The 17797-nt window shown below is 41.4% G+C and overlaps 1 protein-coding gene across 2 annotated transcripts in view; it reads right to left on the bottom strand.

Moving 5' to 3' along the window:
• Positions 1-8700: 8700 nt before the first annotated feature.
• TUBGCP5 (tubulin gamma complex component 5) overlaps positions 8701-17797 on the bottom strand; it is a 48471-nt gene continuing 39374 nt past the window's right edge. For both annotated transcript variants that reach the window (XM_090064757.1, XM_090064766.1), the window contains 4 exons: positions 15891-16016; positions 14959-15047; positions 13313-13413; positions 8701-11546 (listed from right to left, as the gene is read on the bottom strand). In XM_090064757.1, the coding sequence (XP_089920883.1) occupies positions 11500-11546; positions 13313-13413; positions 14959-15047; positions 15891-16016 (363 nt within the window). In that variant the 3' untranslated portion in view covers positions 8701-11499. The remainder of the gene's footprint in view (positions 11547-13312; positions 13414-14958; positions 15048-15890; positions 16017-17797) is intronic.

The raw sequence follows: 17797 nt of genomic DNA, 5'->3' as shown, positions 1-17797 counted from the left end.
CTTATTTTTCTAACAAGTATAAATGTTAATACCATGTGCCCTTACTATCTCCAGCAGATTACAATTCATAACTGAACTGAAGTGGTTACTTTTTACTACACTGGAAGAGATAGATTGTAGCTTGGGAAAGGAAAACAAAGGGAAGCAAGAGGGCTAGAAAGGGAATCCCTTACAGGTATACAGTTCCAAAAAAGGGAAAAAGTAGAGAAGGAACATTAATGGAAATACAGAAAACTAATCAGAGACTCAAGCCTGATGCACTCATTCGGGGAGCTCAAAATAGTAGCAATAATTAAAAAGAAAGGAAGTAACCAAATGGGGCACAACAGGCATCTCTGAAAATTCTGTGCAGTAGCCTCTCTGTGTCCACTTCTGTTTTCTCCTTTGTTGATCACACTTCATCCAATTTCTTGAGCTCTCTCACTTGGCACCTCCATTTCTCCTGCCTTCCATTTTTGGTTGGAGTCCCCCAGGATTCTGTCTTGCTCCTCTCTTCTCCATGTCCCACGTCTTGTACCTGAGTGACTTCATTTATTTGTCTTCAATTACCATCTTTCTGCAACTGTCTTTTTTCCATTCTGGACTTCTTCCCGTGTTGTCCTGAAGTTGTCACTTAAACTGAGCATAACACAGAACTCCTCTCTTCATTACTTCCTTGCTCTCCATTGCCACTGCCAGTTGTTGTTTTTTTTTTGCCCTTGAGAGCACCCAGAATGCCAGCAGCACAACAGAAAAGCACAGTAAGCCTCTTCTCACTCTCCACTTTTCCATTTTCACCTTTGTTGATCACACTTTCCCCAACTTCCTGAGCAATGATTTCAGCATCTCACTTGGCACCTCCATTTCTCCTGCCCTCCATTTTGATTTAAGTCCCCCAGAAATCTACCGGAGACATTCCTCTTGCATAGAGGAACCCCCTCCAAATAGAAATAAATCTGCCTCATGGGGAAAAGGTGTAGCCCCTCCTGCAGAGTCCCAGTGATCCTGAACTGAGATAAGCAGATTCTGCTGGTGCCAAGACTAGAAGCAGAACAAGAAGTCATTTCCATTCTCTCTGTCCTCCACGTACATTGGTCCTATATCAAGCAAAGCTACTGGGCCAGCACCTTTAAAAAGAATCACATCAACTGAAATGTCTGGTACATATTGCTTCTAGATGGTGCTGGTGTGTGCCTTCTTGATTTCTGAAATTCCACTCATTCTTTAGAAATATTTGCAGTGTGGGTTGGAAACATCACTTATTTTTCTAGCAAGAACTGTGTGTGTGCGGATGCACTTATGTTCATGTTAAAATTAGTCTTTTATAATGTATCAACACTTTGAGTGCACACTGCTTTCCTATCTCATTTTTAATGAGCTTTGAAACTCTCAATAAGCCTATTCATGAACTCCTGTACCACTGTCCAGCAAACGCCTGTCTGAATTCTTTTTAATTCCCTATTGAACATACACTTTAATGGAACCACCCAAAATAGCTAGATATTTCTTAAGAGCCTATAATTAATTAAGAACCTATCAGTTAAGTATAATTGTTCTTTAGAAAGCCTACTGCATTCCATTCATCTACAGGAGACCTAATATGACAGTTTTACCCACTTCCGATAATACTCTTGGAATTCCTTGGATTTTCCTTAGTCTTTAACAAGCCTGCACAATTTGATACAGTGAGTGATTTGTTTAATGCCCCTTATTTTAATAATGGTTGCTGGGACACTATGCTATTAACCTCTTTCCATACCGAGCACCAACCATTTATTCATATTCCTGAATAAGTGTCTCAAGCAGATTGCCACTGTATTTATTACTGAAGTTCCTCACATATTTTTGTGTATATTCATAATTTCTCTTTATTCTCACATACTTTGTTAATGCAATCAGAGAACTTGAAAGGTCATGTTATAAAGTCTTTCAGAGGCTATGCTCATTTGTTGATAAGCCTGCACTCATTACAAGTTTCTAAAGTGTTTTTCAGGTCCTAAAAAAGAGAGGATTATGGGTCTATAGTTTGGCCTCCTGTTGAGTTCCAGCTGTTGAAGCTGTCTTCCAGGTGTAAGAAATCCAGCCTCAAAGTTAGCAATTGATTATCCAGCAGCTACTATGTTTATGATTTCTTAAGTCAGGTACTAAGGAAAGAACAACTTTAATTCAGTATTTTCCTGAGGGCTTTCGCCACAGCCTCTAAGACAGTTTTATTGATTAAAAGAAAGAGAAAGTTTGTCAGTTTATCATGATTAGGGGGAATGAAACATGGGTTGATCTATAGCTGTTATTGCCACAATGATCTTCAGTATTCCTTTTTACATTTATTTTATAGGTAGGAGCCTGTCAAATTCCCAATTTTGTGATTTTCACAGAAACTGCAAATTTGGTAGGTCCCCTGTGAGAAAACCTTGGTCCCCATGAAAATGTTTGGGGACTGCAAAAAAGCAGAAAAATGGCCAGCGAGGAACTTTGGGGGAGGGGGGGAAGTGTTCTATGTTATCATTCTGTGCATAACACAGAACCCTTTCTTCGTTACTTCTGCAATCTCTACTGCCACTGCCAGTTGTTTTTTTGCCCTTAAGATCACCCAGAATATCAGCAGCACAACAGCAAAGCACAGTACACCTGCTTGAGTTTTTCTTTACTGTAAGTATTAGTTATTGTGTTGCGATGTTTACAACTGGAATTTTACTTAAAAAAAAGAGAGAAAGCCCTGGGGTTAGATGCTGCCATTTTGGCTGAATGTGAGAATGTACCTTATTCCATTTCTGTTCCCACCTAGGGTTTTAGTCTCCCTTTACTCAAAATGTGCCTTCTGTCCTTTTCATATCCTCACCTCCCCTTAAGGCTCCTCAAGCACTCTCTCAAATTGATTGCAGCATGCCCAAAATCTGGTGCTTAGCCAGCTGCCCCCCTACACAAGTGCTGCGCCCTGTTTTCCTCTCCTACCTGCCATACCACGTACTCAGCTCTTCAAAAGTCAAAACAATCCATAATATAAAATGTGATTAAAGTTCAATCTTTCTATGGCTGTATTGCAGAAAACGAGTTGCATTTTGATAATGCTGGGACTTAATACAGAAAGCCAATGCAAACTTGTTGTAATTTACAGCCTCTGCTAAAAATCTCATGACTTTTTTCCAGTGAAGCCTGTGAAAGGTAACTTTATATCTATAAAGCCAAGGAATATTTTTTATAACAATATTAATGTTAAGGTGTTTGTTGGTTTTTTTTAAGCATCTATAAAACCTCCCCACCTTTCAAAAGTTAACAGTGCAACTTATAACAATGCATTTTTAAATAATTATTATTGAGCCATCTATAGATAATATCCAATGTATATGCAAGCAAAATACCACGAAGTGATAATTAGGAACAAAGACAATCATCCTTGAAGTGGTTGAAACTGCATTAAGGGAGCAATGAGCTCCAAGTATGTCCACAGGGATATACAATGGAATGTTAGAGATGCAACACTAGTAGACTCTAGCATTACAAGGCATGGCCACCTGCTCCCTCACTTAAGCAGCTGTGCTCCTCCAGGTTTGCAGAACACCAGGATTCATTCTGATGGGGAACAGCAATGCATGTATGTATCTTTCAGGATTCTCTTTAGCTTTTGCAAACGAGCATTTCCTTTTATATTTTGTCACATGACTGAGGACACATTTTCTAACAGTGCTTGTTGCAGAGGTGCAAATGCAATCTCTAGTCTAGGTTCATCAGAATCCTTATACCATCTCTACCAACCCAGCTCTCACCTGTTGATGCTTTCAGTGAGCTATCTGACCCAGTGCAGCCTTCCCAGGGATAAATGAAGCAAGCATGCAACCCACCAGGTGAGAGCTCTGAGGCAGAGCGGTTTCCTGCATCAGCATGCATAAGTTTTGTTCCAAAAGCTGGAATAGAACTTCCCAGTACTGTCACCAGGAATTCCCAGAACTGAGAAAAGGCTTTGGAGATGGCATCCTAAAACTGAATGGTAAGTAATAGGGCTGTCAAATGATTAAAAAAATTGATCATGATTAGTTGCCTGATTTTTTTTTTTTTGTTTTTTTTATCAATCACAACTAATTGCCATTTTAATCACACAGCAAAAAACACAAAATTATGCACAGGAATTCAAAGTTATGCAGGTACTTTGTATGGTGGGGGGGTGCACGTGTGTGGAGGGGGAATTTGTGAAGGTGTAGGGGTTGTGAGTGTGTGGGGTTTGGAGCCCAGGGAAGGGAGTTCCTGAATGCCCTGGCAGAACAGTGGGGTGCCGTGGGTCAGGAGTAAGGGGTAGCAGCATGGCGGGGTGAGATGGGGAAAACTGTGGCTTGGGAGTGAGGGACAGACGCACACAGACAGCACCCAGCAGATGAGTTTTTGGTTGTTTTTTGTTTTGTTTTTGTTTTAAGTCTGGAGAGGGAGGGGTGGAGGGGGAGGGAAGGGTAAGAGGGGCAGATCCAAGGCCCCCATGATGAGGAGGGGGGCAGGGGCAGTGGCTGAGGTGAATGGGCCCCTGGGGCCAGGGCAGGTTGTGGGATGGAGCTGCTGGGGGGGCACAGCTCCCCACCACTGCATTACCTTGGAGGTGATGTCCCCCCTGGATTTGTGCACAGAGTGGAGGTGGACTGCCTGCTGCAGGCTGGGACTCTACGCCCTGCTGCTTTTGCCCTAGGAGCCATGTGATGCCATCTTGTGCCTCCCGCAGCTGGGTGGGCAGAGGACAGTGCAGCCAGTACGTGGCTCCTAAGGCAAAGGCAGTAGGGCACAGCTGCAGCAGGCAACCCACCTCCGCCCCTGCAGTGCCCCCCATGCCTTCCCCACAGTTGCATGCATCAGTGTGGAGCCATGCCCCCCCATCCTGGCCCTGGGGCCCCATTCGCTCCTCCCTCCCACTGCAGGGGCCTCAATCTGCTCCCCCCAACCCCCTCCACAGACTTACTGGTGTGCCCTGCTCTACGTGCAGCCAGGCTGTGTTCCTGGCTGCATGCAGGCTGCAGCTGGTCATGTGTGTCTATGTGTGCATCCCCCCTCCTGGTGCAGCTGCCCTGAGCCCACGCTCAGGCTGCTCTGCAGTCTTCTGTGCTGCCATGCTGCCCTGCTGGGAGGCCTGGAGGCAGCGGAGGAGAGCTCAGGCACAGGCCCCAAAACCATGCACGATTAACATGTTAAAATGAATGCAACATCCATGTAATGTGTTAATTGCGCATGTTAACTGCGATTGACAGCCCTAGTAAATAAGAATGTTCTTTCCTACCATAGAAAGCATACAAACAATAACTGTTTCTTATCTTTTCCTGCCTTATAAAGTTTGCACCAGCAATGTCCAAACCCTCAAGGACAATGGCATTTACCAACTGTCAGTGTCTAAATAACTTGTACATAAGAAAAAGAGGGGTGGAAGGGGGAAGAAAGGAAATGGTCACTTAAAATAGAAGAAGTTCCTGAGGTAAGAGAAGAAAGAAAAAGGCTGGGAGACCAAGACAGCACTGGAGTCTAAGACACTACAGTGAACGGATCCAGTTTAACATGGGAAGTTAACAGAAAAGGGCCTCATGACAACTGAGCAGAGCTTGGATGTTATAGGGAATATAATACAAATGACACAAGCTGTACAGTGGCAGTTAGTGGACATCATACAGGAAAACAGTGTTGAATAGAATACTCCAAAACTGCTGCCCACTTACCTCCTTCCCAACCAACAGCATGCATAGGAGGCACATGGTTGACCAGCCCTACTGAAGCAAACACCTGCTCTGAACAGGCAATGTAAAGCTAATATTTACTTATCTTTAAGGTTTGCTTACCCTTTTAACCCTCCCATTTGTTTTAAGCATTTGCACTCGTCGTCTTTTTTTCCCAATTACACTTTGAGGACAACACTGTCACTTCCTTATTTATGAGGAAGATAGCGTTTTCACTGAAAGGAGAAAAATCTGTTGCATACAGCACAGAGACGGTCTGCAGACCCAGCAGGGAAGCTTAAAAACTTCCTGTTGCCCCATCACTGCAGTGGGTTATAGCAGCATGAAAGAGCATCAGCACTGAATGAGTTTAGAAGGGGTTTCAAAAAAATGGTGCATTACAGAGACCGTGGAAGACACAAGAGGCTATGCTATGAGAAGATATGGAAGTCTCTGCAAGTTTCATAGTTTCTAGGGTCGGAAGGGACCTGAGCAGATCATCTAGTCCGACCCCCTGCCATGGCAGGAAACAATACTGGGGTCAAACAACCCCAGCAAGATGTTCATCTAACCTCCTCTTAAAAACCCCCAGGGTAGGAGCCAGCACCACCTCTCTTGGAAGTTGGTTCTAGATCCTAGCTGCCCTGACCGTGAAGTAGTGCTTCCTGATATCTAGCCTAAACCTTCCCTCTGCCAGCTTGTGACCGTTATTCCTGGTCACTCCTGGCAGTGCTCAGGGGAACAGTGACTGCCCCAATGCCTGCTGATCCCCTCTGACTAGTTTATAACAGGCCACTAGATCCCCCCTCAGCCTTCTCTTTTGGAGGCTGAACAGGTTCAGGTCCCGTAGCCTCTCCTCATAGGGCCTGCCCTGCTGTCCCCTGATCATGCGAGTGGCCCTCCTCTGGACCCTCTCCATGCTGTCCACATCCCTCTTGAAGTGTGGCACCCAGAACTGGACACAGTACTCCAGTTGTGGCCTGAGCAGTGCCGCATAGAGGAGGAGGATCACCTCTTTGGACCTGCTCAAGATGCATCTGTGGATGCATGACAAGGTATGGTTGGCCTTCCTGACTGCCTCCCCACATTGCCAGCCCATGTTCATCTTGGAGTCAATTATGACTCCAAGATCCTTTTCCACCTCCGTGCTGACAAGTGATTCTGTTGAAAATGATAACAATTATAACAAGAGTGGTGAAAGTGAAGCCTATATTAATTAAATCAATGGAACTAGGATGTAGAAACCAGCTGTGGTCAACCTTTTTTGGCAGATGTGCCTCAAGTTAAGCCACATTTCCCAAGCACTGCCCTGACCCACCAGCTAGAGGTCTACTTTGTAGTTTGTGCCTTGGAAGGAAGGCAGAAACTAAGCCGTCTGGCTGCAAGGAGCGGGGGCAGAATGCTGCAGCAAGGACGTATCACTGGCAAGAGTCAAGTTAATGTTTCTCTAGAGCCTCACAATCAGCACAGTGAAGTGGCAAACAAGGATCCAAGGCCCATAATTTGGCAGCAGTCTTCCTACCCACTCCTCTGCGAAGCCAGAGCCTGAGCTACTTTCAGGGCCTCACTTTACATGGCATACATAGCAGCTGCCTGTGCCACTTGTAGCACACAGGCCATGGGCTGGCAACATGTTTTAGACATTCTTAAAATGCAGTACAGTAAATGAGTTGACCTACCTCGGTTCTATGTTTTAATTTCCATATAAACACAAAGAAAACTAAAGAAATTAAGCTAGCGGGTCTGTTATGTAGTTTTGATTTTTGTATTTGCACTACTTTTGTGCTACATAGTTTTCAGTAGTTTTTATTTTAGTATCTTTATTGCATTTAAACCCTTAGGTGGTGAAGGTCCTTAGTTGATTTTCTTGATTGTTTGATTCTCCTAGGGGATTTTATAAGGGTAACAGCAGTTCAAGGACTTTATCTGTAGTTGTTAACTTATACTGAGAAGAAGTGCTATTTTTCCCGAAGAACTGAACCTGCAATTATGGAATTGACATATTTGGAACCATTCAGCTTTTCCTTTTCAAACATTATCAATCGTGTCAACGCAGAATGAACCCCCATGTCAGACAGGATGCCATAAAGTTCACACTCCCTCATATACAAACATTAGGTCTCATTTTTCTATAGGTGGAAATATTTAATTTGAAAGTGCAGTAGGGTAGGGGGAGTCCACCTGAACAAAGGACCTACTCCTACAAAGAGAGCAGAGGCCACAGAGCTAGAAACCAATTAAGCTTGGGCACAATACCTGATAAAACAGGATCAGATATGGGTCAGAAAATGTAAACCACAACATGTTGTACAGGATTTTTTGTTTGGTATCTTCAAACAATTCCCATTGCTCTCACTGAAGCAAGCGTCACCAAGAGCAACCCTACTTGGGAAATAACTACGTAGTACACAAAGTTTCCACAGCTGCAGACAACTCTCGCCACTAAATTTTCTCCTTTCAGACTGATGGAAAATTATTTTGAAATAATGCCAGGAGGCCTTCATATGACCATGGGTAGGGTGGGCAGATGTAGGAAAAATTGCAACCAGAACTTCTTGCTGAAGTTCTGGAGGAGCCAGGGGAGGTACATCAACTTGGTGCACTTGAAGCCTTCCTGCCATAGAAACAGCAGATACTGGAGAGGGTCTATGACTCGAAAAAAGAGCAACAAAGTTATATACTCTATTCTGCCTTTGTGAGCCAAAAGGAACCAAAAAGTACAAGAAGCCATCATTATGCACTGCTGATAGCCCCCAGAACTCCTTCTGGGGGACACCACTTATGCCTCCATGGGTTTTGGCAGGAAACAACAACAAAAAAAGTGATCTTCCTAGAATGCTTACACACTGATCCCCGCCCATTTTCCAAATGACAGTAGGAGCTGTCAAAAGGACTTACTAGGAGTTAAAGTTGCATCAAATGCAACAGATTTGTTTTGTTTGGGGTTTTTTGTTCACCCAAATTTAATACCTAAAGCAAGTTTGAAAAGAGTAAAGTATTTGTATTACTGCTATCTTCAGTCAATGAATATATAAGTATCTGCAACAGATCACAATCACCTTTATAAAGTACAGAGAGCAAAATGCACCACTGATTTGTAATGTGGCGAAACAGCATACATATGCAAGACAAGTGCAACTAACTGCTTAACATCAGAGCTAACATTGCCAAATTGGAGGAACAAGCATTTATATGCAATACAAAAGTATAGTATAAGCACCTTAATAGAAGAAACCAAGTTGGACTTGAGGTACAAGTTACAAATTATTCCTGTCTACTGATCAGGACCTTCATCCAGAGGACCACACCACCAAAGGCAGTAGTAGTGAATGACAAAATGCTGTGTGTTACCTCAGCAAAAACTGGGCTAAGTCACAAACTGAAAAGGGAACATTCTATAGAGCACTGGCAGGGTGTCAGACTGTTCACAGGCTGCCAGGTTTCATGTTAGGGAAGCCCCAGACCTTGGAGGTGAGCAATTTAATGGAAATCTGTTGTAATTTGGAAAAAAAAACCCCAAACCCTACATTTTCAGATCACCCAGATGTAGAGAAATGTTAGAAAATAAGCCCCAATAATGAAAAAAAATATTTACAAATCTTATAATTGATGGTATCTCACTCCACTTAAACACATTTATATGGTACAGGAACAGGTGAATGTTGAGGGGCATGTGGTCATTTGGGAGGATTCTATTGTATATGGTGGGTATGTCCCAGAATTAAACTGTTCTGAAAAACTGGAAATATGTGGCAAGGGAAATAATAGGATGCCAACCATCAGATAACCCCTTCATGCTCCCCCTGAGAATTTTGCAACTTAAGTCCTAAGGAACTGATCACTTGCCATCTTCTAGTGGCCACAAAAAATTACAATTGCAAAAAGCCTGGAAGAAAAAAAGTGACAGCCTTACAATCACTGCCTGGTTTCAAGGGGCATCTTTACACATGCTTCAGTGCAGGGAGGAAATGTTTTAGAGTGGCTGTTCAGAGTTGCTCTAATTAAAGTATATGTCTCATATAGTCAGCATCCCATGCTTCAAAATGGCGGTGGGGGTGCTTTAACTAAAGCTCATTCAACAACCTTTTAGTTAAAAGCACCCCCACCACCATTTTGAACGTAGGGACACTGAATACATGTGATTTTGAGGCTGTTGGAGCATGCTAATTAGCATGCTCTGGCAGACTTAATTAAATCAAGCCTGCTCCAACGTGTTATAATTAGAATGCATTAGAGCAGGCATCGGTCACCTGTATGGGTACCCAAAAAGCCTGAAGTTTTAGTAAAGGAAAAGTTGTTCTGTCAAGCCAATGTTCTACAGGGGAAAAGGAAAAAAATGCTGACTCAGAATTTTGGTGGAAATTCTCCTCTCACCAGCCACCACCTCTGTCCTAGTCCCAGCCCTGTGCCCACCAGTGCTGCCTCCCCAGGGCTGCAGCCTAAGCCTTCCCCCTGCCCCATGGTGTCTGTCTGCCTGCCACACTTGCTGCTGGGCTGCCCCTGCTGGGCCGGGGGGAACCAAGGATGGGTGAGAGGGAGGGTGGATGCAGGGAAGATAGAGCTGAGGTGGGGCAGAGGATCAGCTGAGCCCCACTCAGGCTGACCTTGCCCGGGCACTGGGAACAGCTTGAAGCACGCATTTGACCAGGAGACATGCCCAGAAGTGTGCGACAGTGAGCCCAGGCACCAGGTGGGCAGTGATCTCTCTGCACAGCTCCCGGCTGAGTACCTCAGCCTTGCTTTCAAGGGACCCTGCTGCCTACTTCCCCTCCCTGCAGTCTAGGACACTGCTGCTGTGGTGGTCAAGGTTATGGGTGAAGCATAGAAAATCATAGATAGGGACCTATCAAATTTAAAAGTTTGCAGTTTTTGCAGAAACCATGAATTTGCCAGGTCCCCCATGAAAAATCCCAGGAAAATGGCAGCAAGCCAGCAGAGGATAGACAGGCTGGTGCAAACAGAAAAGGGCTGGAAGCCCTGGCATCCTGGAGCATGGGGGTAGGGAGGGTAAATTGGCTGAGGGGCCCTGAAAAAGTCCTGCCCCTCCCCAGAAAATTGACAGACGGCCATATGTCTCTCTGGGGAGGGGCAGGACTTCCAGGGCCCCACAGCCAGAGGTGTGAGGGGCCTGCTGTGCTTTGCTGCGAACATGGTGCCCAATGTTGTGCCAGGACCATGAAATATGGAGGCAGCCTCCATGAATTAGGGAGGTCCTTAATCATAAAAAAGTAGGGCTGGAAGGGACCTCCCTGCCTCTAGTGACAAGTCACAGCTGTGCAGGTGGAAGACAATCAGAGAAAGTTTCTAGACTTCTAGGTGCGACTGCTCCAAACTCCAACCTAGCACTAAGCTAGCATTAAGATGATCAACATCTGTGCAGCTCAAAGTACAATGTGTAACAATGCTGCTCTCAGATATAAAAATATTCTTAAGAACAGTTAGTCCGCCAAGATGCTTGGAGGTTAAACATGTTTGCAAAATTAATGGAATTTAAGAGACATAAAAAAATCAGCAACCACTTTCACAAAATAGTGACTACTACTCTCTTTACAAACATGAGATTTTATACATTTTCAAATAAGGTCAATTCACTTAATATACATGAAGGTTTCAGCACATAAATACATATGGAAAAATACAGCTACAACTAGCATACTTAAATAGTGTACATCATTTACAGTTTCAAACATTATACACAATTTCAGACTAATGTAGTTTATCTACATACATATGGATTTCAGAACTTAAGCACAATAATGCTCACAGTTTTAAATAAGTACAGTGTTGAAAGAGAATGCTGCTGGAACTCTGTTCTTGAATAATCCAATGCATTTCAGTAGAGTTAACTTTGTTCCATGCCAGCCATGAGTGACAAGGCTAAAGACTCCACTGTGAAAAAACATTTTAAAGGCTTAGAATTAATCAGTCTACAAATGTTTACTGTAAATTGTCAAATTTACAGTTTTATGAAGCAGATAAGACAGACTTTATAATTAAATAATGTCCAAGGTTCTGAAACTGTAATCAGGCACTGTACATAGATGAATTTTTAAAGGTAATGACATAGTGGCTGAACTGTTAACTATGTAATCACTATTAAAGCACCCTTCAGATGACTGTGGAACCTTAATTACAGTACAATTAAAATCTAAACTTCATCCTTCATAAATGTGTAAAAACACACAAGTGAATAATTCCACTAATAGCAGAACCAACACTGAGAGCAGAATCTCAAGTTTACACTAGTAAATTTACTTCAATATAGCTAATCTAGGTTCTGCTCCTGAAATTATAAATCACCATATCCAGATACCCTGTCATGGTGAAAAAACAATACAATTTAAAAGAAATTCAGCTGGTGTTATTCTTGCAGTCTCAGACATCAATATATTCTGCTATCATGTTGTCAAATATTTTATTCCTAATTCCAGAAGTACTTAAAGTGCACTTATTTACACTTAAACACTTTGTGAAGTGGTTGTAGGTCTGCAATACTGCTACACAAAAGGTGATATTCTCACTAGAAATCAAAATGTTTAAGACTGAAGCACTACCTCATTGTGACACATTAAAATTGTAATAGCTAACAAAAGAAAATAAAATGGAACTCTTGACTCCTAACAGACGTAAACGTATCTCCTGGAAATGTCTCCTTTTTCGCATGCATTTTACCATACAAGATTATGGTGCTATAAAAGAAGAAATTACATTGCTAAATACCACTGAACTGCTAAAAATACAATGTTGCAGGTTTTTACCCATTTTAGGACATCAATTCTGATGAGATGAAATAAATGTAATAATTCTCTCTAGTCTGTAGTAGGCGTTATAAACATTTTAATCACTACAAACATGAAAATTTAAATCAAGACTATGCAATTTATGTTTGACTGTGACCAGCTCTGCCTACAAATTTTCTTTTCAATATGTCAGCCATTGTCAGTGACAAGTAACCAAGTGTCTAATCATCATGTGTTTTATTCCAACTGGCATGTTAAGACCTTTGGCAAAATCATAAATTATGACTGAAATCAATTATTTTGGTATTTGTGTACCCTTGTCATTCATCCTCTTTTTTAGGATTAAGCCAAATGAAAAAAGTTCCACTGTTCATTAACAAAGCATGACAAATGCTCAAGGAGTACATCTACACAGTAAATTTACCATCTCCAGCAGCAAGGGCCACAGGCACATTGCATTGCTCAGTGAAGGCTGCCTCCGTAAACTGAAGCAGTACAGCCAGGTCTGCATTCTGCCAGGGGCAGACTAATAAGCATGGGGACTGGCTAAATGACCCAGTCACTCGCAGTGCTAATTAGCTTACCTGAAGCCCTGTAACACTGTTGATTCAGAAAACAGCACACCTGGAGGACCAGTCTCTTAAAAGGCAGAGGCCAGAGACAGTGAGTTTGCCAAACAGACAGTACTAAGAAAACCAGAGGTATCATCATAAGAGAATGTTTTCCAATACCTGAGCCTTATCTCATCTTTATATGGGATAATGTACAAATTGGAATGTATTAACAGATATTCAATACAGTCCCATCCCATAAATTCCAGACAAAGTTTTCTACTTAAAATCCAGGTTATATTGTATACTGTATATAGTCAGTACATTAAACGCCTATTGAATAAAAAACGTTCTGTATACTCACAGTGAGGAAAAGAGCCTCTGCAGACTGCTTTGTTTAGAACTGTTACAAGAAACATGTGACAATTTTTAAAATCAGATTCCATCTTCTCTATGGATTCCATCCTAAGAAAGAAGTGCAGTTCAATTCAATTAACAGGTTAATAATTATTTATAATCCACATACAATTACCTAACCTTCCTTTCTAAATGATGATGAAAAATAAAAGCTCCGTTTACTGAAAGGTTTAAGACAGTATTTTTCAGTTGTATCAGGACAACAAGGTCTCAATTCCTGATTGCGGCTTCTAGCCACTACCACATTATAAATAATAAAAGTATCCTTCCTATCACCCTGTAGTAGGTATCTAACAAGTTAACTCCTGCCTGGAGAAGATGTGCTCCTTTTGTCCTTCCCTAGTGGGAAATGGGCTCCAGAAGGCAAAAAACAGATCTCATTTTAACACTTGAGAGCCTGAAAGGCTGAATGAACTTCAAGAACAGACTGATTCCTTTATCAACTGAACTACACAACACTATCTTAACCAGGATCCTGCTTATTTCTCTGATAACCACCCCCCTCCCACCAATTTTCAGTTTAAAAAAAGTAACTTAAAATCCACGATTAAAATGACACACCACTAATTAATTTCCATGATTAAAATGACACACCACTAATACATAGGTATAGCTACATATAGATATGTGGATATAAAAATATATCTATATCTATTGAGAGAGAGAGGTGTCATTTTAATCATGGAAAACTTGTGGATTTTGGGTTACTTTTTTAAAACTGAAAATTGGAGATTTTTTTACTACAGAAATGCAGGATCCCTGCTTATAAGTTAGGGGTAGGGTTCTGGCATCAATGGAAGTGGTTAGGCCAGCACTTGTATAAATCCCAGCTTACGTGAATTTCTCATCATGTGCTCCCGTAGACATAACAGGTATCATAGGAGGATAAACACAGTGTTTCTTGTAAGACAAGAAGCATCTTGCTTATAAGAACAGAGGGCTTATTTCTGGCAAAAGGAAGTTTTGAACATTCTAAATGTTCTAAATAAATGTTCTAAATGTTCTGAACTTTCTAAATGAAACCCTGGCTCCATTGAAGTAACTGGCAAAAAAGCTTCCAGGTACTTTAATAATGCCAGGTTTCCCAACTCTCAGACCTAGGACAAGGTTCTCGTCCTAGACAGTCTGCACATAAATGGGAGACTTGGGGAAGAACACATCAAACCAGAAGAAGCTAAACATGTTTTCCATTCTCCTGCCTTCAGAACACACTAGAATGAGGTCAAGTCCACAGTCTTCATAAAAACAAAAGAATGTCAATATTAATTGCCAGTGATGTTAAAGCTAAGTCTTAGACAGAAAATTAAAGCAGGAGGAGCATAACTGAGCCTTTTACTTCATTATGGCTAACAGAGGGAAAAAGATAACTTTCTTATAAAGTTCACCCTTACTGAAAAATATTTTGATTACACAAGCAGCAGGTACATGCAGCTGATAAACCATCATACATTTCATTTTTTTCTCATTATTATTCCTAATTATCTTCCACTATGCAATACAAAGTAACATCACTTCATGCAAAAAGAAGTGCTCCAGAAAAAAGCCAGAGCTGTGAAGTGATCACATTATAAAAGCTTATTGATATACACTTACTTCCAAGCCCCCAAACCAGCTTGCCAACGTTCTGTAAACATCAGTACCAAGTTCAGCACTTTCATTATAGCTTCTTTTACAAAACTAACCTAAAAAGAACAATTAAAATAAAAGTAGTTGTGGTATTATTTTAGCAGGCCATAAAAATCACAGTACAAAGCGCGTGTTTTAATTTGAATCAATTTTATAATCTTTATGTTGCATTCTGCTCAACTCTGGTCGACTATTTTATGATGCCTAATGCAACCAAAGATAAAATATTAGAGTGCTACCCCATGTAGCAAGTGTATCATCTGTGAACTACCCAGGTGTCAAATCTAGTGTTGACATTTAAAAATACCACAAGTGACAAATCTGAAAAAATAAAACGTAGTCATACTTCTTGGCCTTATTTATACTTGGTAAACAAACCCCATTTGCTCTCCTCTCTCTTATAGGAGCTTTTGATTTGGATGACCATAGATTAAATATCCTAGATTATACAATTGCTGCACTGAAACAGTGAAGTAACTATTTAAATATTTGGGTACAGCCCATTCAGACTTTGCTACCTCTGTAATGGATCATATCAGTAACACAGTAGAACTACGAAGGGCAGGAATTTTCTTCACCTTCTATTTCTGTTACTGTAGCAGACAATCTTAAATGTATTTCCAGGTATATTTACAATTTGTTCAAATTCCCACCCACTCTCCATTCACTACATCGCCTAACCAGCTATAACCCAAGTAACATTTGAAATAACTGAAGTGACCAAAGAGTAAAGTCAGAGATTTACAAAGGGAAAGCAGGTCTCAATCCGCATTCTGGAAAGGCACTGCTTCTCCTAACTATAATTATATTCAAAAACCCAAGACACGATGCATAACTTAATAAAAATATGCTCTGCTGTGTTCAACTGCAGTTACAGCTTTTAGTTTTACTTTGCACACCTTTTCTCTCAGAAGGCAGCGATCATGGATTGTAGACAGGTATCTATAATGAATTTTTATCAGTTGATCTAAATCTTTGGCTTCTTCTACTTGATGTTGAAACTCCAAACCTGTACTGTGAAGAATCTTTAAAACAAAAGACAGCCATGAGCATTTAAATGTATAGAGTACCTCAGTGCCTGGACTGCCCCAGTTCTCTTCCAGGTTGTCTAAAGCCTCATCAGGCCATGGAGAAACATACATTTGGGGCTCTCCAAATCCCACCCTGATTTGGAGCACTTCAAACACTGAACACATCAGCTGCACATCTCTGTCACTATCCCCCACACCACCCACCAGAGTACTTTAAAAATCTCTGTAACAGCTCGAGAAGTGAGAATGTTAGTTAGTCCTCTTGCATCCCATAGTGCTTTGCGCCTACTCTACCCAGAGGGCTGGGGTGAAAAGAGCAGAACAGTAAGCCAATGACTACTCAGCAATAGAACACACTTTAAGGCTTGGGGGGGAAAATATTGGGGGAGAAAAAAAATAAAAAAAATGTTACTATCAATATACTGAACTGCACACATTAAGATACAGTTTAGCATTTGCTAAACTGACTTTAAAATCCAGGAAAACATTTACAGGCATACCTCGGAGATATTGCAGGTTCGGTTCCAGACCACTGCAATAAAAGCAAATATCGCAATAAAGCCAGTCACACGAATTTTTTGGTTTCCCAGTGCATATAAAAGTTATGTTTACACTATACTGTAGTCTATTAAGTGTGCAATAGCATTATGTCTAAAAAAAACAATGTACATACCTTAATTAAAAAATACTTTATTGCTAAAAAATGCTAACCATCATCTGAGCCTTCAGCGAGTCGTAATCTTTTTGCTGGTGGAGGGTCTTGCCTCGATGCTGATGGCTGCTGACTGATCAGGGTGGTGGTTGCTGAAGGCTGGGGTGGCTGTGGCAATTTCTTAAAATAAGACAACAGTGAAGTTTGCCACAGATTGACTCTTCCTTTCACGAAAGATTTCTCTGTAGCATGCGATGCTGTATGATAGCATTTTACCCACAGTAGAACTTCTTTCAAAATTGGAGTCAATCCTCTCAAACCGTGCCGCTGCTTCATCAACTAAGTTTATGGAATATTCTAAATCCTTTGTTGTCATTTCAACAATGTTCACAGCATCTTCACCAGGAGTAGATTCCATCTCAAGAAACCACTTCCTTTGCTCATCCATAAGAAGCAACTCCTCATCCGTTAAAGTTTTGTCATGAGATTGCAGCAATTCAGTCACATCTTCAGGCTCCACTTCTAATTCTAGTTCTCTTGCTATTTCCACCACATCTGCAGTTACTTCCTCCACTGAAGCCTTGAACCCCTCAAAGTCATCCATGAGGGTTGGAATCAACTTCTTCCAAACTCCTGTTAATGTTGATATTTTGACCTCCTCCCATGAATCACGAATGTCCTTAATGGCATCTAGAATGGTGAATCCTTTCCAGAAGGTTTTCAGTTTACTTTGCCCAGATCCATCAGAGGAATCACTATCTATGGCAGCTGTAGCCTTACGAAATGTATTTCTTAAATAATAAGACTTGAAAGTCGAAATTACTCCTTGATCCATGGGCTGCAGAATGGATGTTGTGTTAGCAGGCATGAAAACAACATTAATCTCGTTGTACATCTCCATCAGAGCTCTTGGGTGACCAGGTGCATTGTCAGTGAGCAGTAATATTTTGAAAGGAATCTTTTTTTCTGAGCAGTAGGTCTCAACAGCGGGCTTAAAATATTCAGTAAACCATGTTGTAAACAGATGTGCTGTCATCCAGGCTTTGTTGTTCCATTTATAGAGCACCGGCAGAGTAGATTTAGCATAATTCTTAAGGGCCCTAGGATTTTCGGAATGGTAAAT

This window comes from Crocodylus siamensis, chromosome 1, assembly GCF_052110815.1.
Source record: "Crocodylus siamensis isolate JL-2025a chromosome 1, ASM5211081v1, whole genome shotgun sequence".
Lineage (NCBI taxonomy): Eukaryota > Metazoa > Chordata > Crocodylia > Crocodylidae > Crocodylus > Crocodylus siamensis.
The sequence above is the reverse complement of the archived record's forward strand: the minus strand, read 5'-3'. Positions and strand labels throughout refer to the sequence as shown.